Here is a 4,609-nt window from a genome sequence, read left to right as displayed (position 1 = left end):
CTAAAGTATTTATAGACAAAAAGAAATTAAATTTTTTAAAAACTCCATTTTTTAAAAAAAAAAAAAAAAAAAAAAAAAAAAAAAACTACTTTCCAAACTGTTTTGGGCCTACGTGGAAAAACTAAGTGTTCCCCTTGTTATATCATGAATTATCTGTGATTAACCTCGTTGTTTGAAGCGCTGTGCTCGTTGTTTGAAGCGCTGTGCTGTGTGTGTTTCAGGAAACACACACAGCACAGCTGTTTCCTGTGTGTGTTTCAGGAAACACACACAGGAAACACACACAGGCCAGATTTGTAGGAAGAGAAATCTCTTGCACAGGGCCTGCCTGGCAACATGTAGCATGATGCATTATGTCCCAGTCTGAAGAAATTCATAAGCGGATAAGACACAAAGTCACTGACATCTTTGAGTCTGGAATGGCTTAAAAATCCATTTCTAAGATTTTGGGACTCCGGGGAACCGGAGACAAAACATGGAAAAGTGGTTAAGCTTCCCTTGAGAGACCGGCCAAACATAATTACTTCAAGACCACATGATTACTCATCCAGTACCACACAAAAAACCCAGAACAGCATTTATAACACTGTAGGCCTGTCTTACCTCAATTAAAATCGGAGATCATGAGTCGTCATTAAGAAAGACAGTGGGTAAATCCATAACAGAGTCCCAAGAGATCCACTTCACCAAAAACGAGATAATGGCTGGTCTCACAGTGGACAAACAATATGTATTTTTAAGATTCCCAAGCCTTTTGGGAAAATATTCTTTGAACTGAGACAAAAGGGGAAATTTTAAAACTAATAGAGCTCTTACAGATTATCACAAATTCTTGTTGCCAGTTGCTAAGTGTGGCACAGCCAGTTATTAGATCTTGAGGACAACTATATTTTGACTTTCAGCCAGATTGGTTTTATTGCCTATTTTCACTTCCAAAGAAAAAAGAGAAAAGAAGAAAAGAAACCATCAATTGTAAAATGCTTTTTGTACACATATTATCTGATAATACACATCTGTCTGATGCTAAATTTGTTTACAGACCCAAAGCAAAACCAGAAAATGTATGACTGTAAGTGGCGAGCATTTCTTTACAGCATTTAGCTCGTCAGTAAAATGTTGACTAGAGATCAAGATAATTTTTGTCAGATTTTGGATAAGCTGTCTGCTGTTTTTTCTTTTCTTTTTTTTCTCCTCTGTAGTGCCAGTTGTTCCTCTGGCACTGGTTTTTACTCTGGCACTCTCCATTGGATTTTTTTTTTTCTTTTATTAACTCACATCCTTTGACCTTAGTTCAAACATTTGAGGCCTGACATGCTTTAGATGTTTTTCCTGGGGTTTTTTTCTGGCCTCTCGGATGAGTCATCTCTGCGCTCCAGAAGCGATTACGGTAGCCCAGCCGCTCCTGGGAACTGCTGTCGCATATTTTCTCCATTCTTGGATAACGGCTTTCACTGTGGTTCACTGGAGTCCCAAAACCTTACAAATTGCTTTTTACCTTATTCCAAACTGATAAGAAATAATCAACAATTTTTCCTCGGGTATTTTAGATTTGGATACGTGTTGTTTTTTTTTATATATTTTTTTAGGCTACATAGAGCCGTCAAACAGGTTTTTGAGTTTTGGTTCTGCAGATCTGGTAATAATCAGGCCTGGGTGTGGTTAGAGAAGCTGAACTCAGCTTTCCAAACAAAGTGGTTATTAATCGCAGTCATTTCGTGATTCGTTCACTCAGGGTGGACAGGTTGGTTTATGTGTCTCTATCATCATTTGGAAAGAGATTTGTATCTTTACTGAGATTATTCTCGTTTGATATTAAAATGTGTTTGATCTGAAGATGAAGAAATCTTTTACATTTTGAAGCACTTCTTTGCACCGTCAAAATAATATTATTTTATTCCACATGTTTGATGCCTATTTAGATCAAGAACAGAACCACTGATGAAAATTTGTCTTTTGGATAAATAGTTCATAACATATCTGAGCGAACCTGCCTTTATTAATAAATGCAGATACTTTTTCCTCATAGTTTGCAGGCAGTTACTGTCAGTGTGTGTTTCTTTGCTCCCAGTCCAGACGGTGGTGATAAAGGAAGAGTTTGTCCATGACTGGAGCTCCAGTTCTGACCAACAGGACTCGGAGACACTTGACATAAAGGAGGAAGAGGAGGAGCTGTGGATCAGCCAGGAGGAAGAGCAACGTGTTGTGAAGATTGAAGATGTAGAAAAATCTCTGATGTTTGAACTTGATGGAATCAAACCTCTTGTCGACGGAGAGGCAGAAGGTCCGACCAGCAGCTCTGCTGATCTGTTGGAAGCAGATCCTGACGGAGATGACTGCGGAGGAGCAGACGCAGACTGGAGCCCAGATCCATTTTGTTCTTTTCAACAAAGTGACATGACTGTTCACAAAAGAGGTAAAAGATCTAAACTGTGCTCTGGCCTTATGGCTCAGATTGAAGTCCACGCAGGCGAGAAGCCATTCGGCTGTGTTTTTTGTGGCAAAAGTTTCAAGCATAAAACGTCGGTTAAATTACACATTATGACTCACACTGGAATAAGAGAACATAGCTGTGATCTTTGTGGTAAAGGATTCAAAGAGAAGCGTTTCCTTCAGACGCACATGAGACTCCACACTGGAGAGAAGCCGTTTGCGTGTAATGTTTGCGACAGGAGGTTTCATGCAAAGAAGTTTCTCAAAACTCACCTGGTGGTTCATTCGGAAGAAAAACCCTTTTCCTGTGACATTTGTGGCACAAGATTTAAGATAAAGGAATGTCTTAAAAAGCACATGAGAATCCACACAACAGATAGACCATATGTTTGTGGCGTTTGCAACAAACGCTTTTCACTACAAGAGACACTAAAGAGTCACACGCATGTTCACACAGGAGAGAAACCGTTTATTTGTAGTGTTTGCAGCAAAGGCTTTTCACGAAAAGAGAGTCTAAAAGGGCACATGCGTGTCCACACGGGAGAGAAACCGTTTATCTGTAGTGTTTGTGATAAAGGATTTTCACGGCAAGTCTACCTGAGAAAGCATACGATGGTTCACACGGCACCGTTTAGCTGTAGCGATTGCGACAAACTTTTTGTGGACGAAATACAGTTAAAGCGACACCTGAGGCTCCACACAGAGGAGAGGCCGTTTGGTTGCGAAGTCTGTAAAAGCAGGTTTAATCAAAAGCGTCATCTTGAGAATCACATGAAAGGCCACTCAGGGGAAAAGCCGTTTGTCTGCAGTGTTTGCAGTAAAGCGTTTTCACAACAGGTCTCTCTGAATAGACACATGCGCGTTCACACAAAAGAGAAACCGTTTGTGTGTAGCGTTTGCAGTAAGGCGTTTTCACAGCAAGGAAATCTAAAGAGACATATGAGTGTTCACGAGGGCTGCGACTTGATTCAGACATGATTTAGTTTTTGGAATTATTGACTAATGTGGGAATATATTCTGAATAGTTTCTGGTCGCACAGCTGCTCCTCTCTTTACCGGTGCATATTTGACAAAACTCCCTCCACCCTGAAAACCAGTTAATTTCTCCCTCATGTCCGCACACGATTAAGTCTTTGATTCTGAAAACGTTGGCTTTTGGGATGAATTGGCACTTTATAAATAACCTGAATCAAACTCTCCAGCTGCCTTTAAGCATTATTTAATTGTGTTTGTGGAGGTTCTGCCCCACTATGGACCTTTCCACACCAGTGGGCCTTAAATGGGGATAAGTCTTTATATATTACTAACCCAAGCTCTGTGACAGGAGACTCCTGCTGTATATACTAAATAAATGTATTTATAAATGTTCTGCCTTTCCAATATTTTGTATATTGGTAATATTTTTCTACTTTTTCGTCAAGATTTTGAGAACAAAGAAGTTTGAAAGTGATGGATGTAAATATCCAGTTAAAAGCAAGTGTTACTTACGTAACTTTGTTACCAGACTTTCTGAGTGAAATTTATCTTTTATTTTATTTGAATACACCCTTTCAGAATCATCCTCTAAAAGTAATTTAAATCTTGGTTGTAGCTCTCGAGGTATGCCTGAGTTATTTCATTAATCTGTGAACATTTCTCTAACAGTCAACAGTTTTGCTAATGTTTGAAGCTTCTTCATGTCTGTCACTCCTAAATTGGTGGCATATTAATTATGTTTTTCACTCATTTGTTTTTAAAGTTACATTTTTTTTAATGGTGCTGCAGATCAATGAAGTCCTATCATTCATATTTTTCTGTTTTTTGTTTTATTACATTGATTTTTGGAGAAATGTTTAACAACTTACCACTAAACCTTCCCATACTAAAGTGTAAAGAAGTTTTTGTGTGTATCTGTGTGCACTTGTATATACAACACATAGAGCAGTGTTTCCCAACCCTGGTCCTCAAGGCTCACTGCCCTGCATGTTTTAGGTAGTTCCTTGCTTCAGTCCAGCTGATTTCAATGGATGACTAACGGGCGTTTGCTGAACTGCAATCAGTTGAATTAGGCACGTTAAAGCAGGGAAACCTCTAAAACTCGTAGGACAGTGTGCCTTGAGGACCAGGGTTGGGAGACACTGAGTTAGACTGTACCATGTTGAGTTAAGGGATTTACAAAAGAATCACTTTGGAAGCATGC

General features: G+C 39.2%; 1 protein-coding gene across 3 annotated transcripts in view; it reads left to right on the top strand.

The window, feature by feature from the left end:
- Positions 1-4,296, top strand: part of LOC106960901 (zinc finger protein OZF-like) — an 8,764-nt gene extending 4,468 nt beyond the window's left edge. For all 3 annotated transcript variants that reach the window (XM_015054287.1, XM_015054286.1, XM_015054285.1), the window contains one exon: positions 2,069-4,296. In XM_015054287.1, coding sequence (XP_014909773.1) covers positions 2,069-3,408 — 1,340 coding nt within the window. In that variant the 3' untranslated portion in view covers positions 3,409-4,296. The remainder of the gene's footprint in view (positions 1-2,068) is intronic.
- The last annotated feature ends 313 nt before the right edge of the window (positions 4,297-4,609 follow it).

The sequence above is a fragment of the Poecilia latipinna genome, unplaced genomic scaffold (assembly GCF_001443285.1).
Source record: "Poecilia latipinna isolate Pla-1442-1.1 unplaced genomic scaffold, P_latipinna-1.0 Scaffold1242, whole genome shotgun sequence".
In the NCBI taxonomy this organism is placed as follows: Eukaryota; Metazoa; Chordata; class Actinopteri; order Cyprinodontiformes; family Poeciliidae; genus Poecilia; species Poecilia latipinna.
The sequence above is the reverse complement of the archived record's forward strand: the minus strand, read 5'-3'. Positions and strand labels throughout refer to the sequence as shown.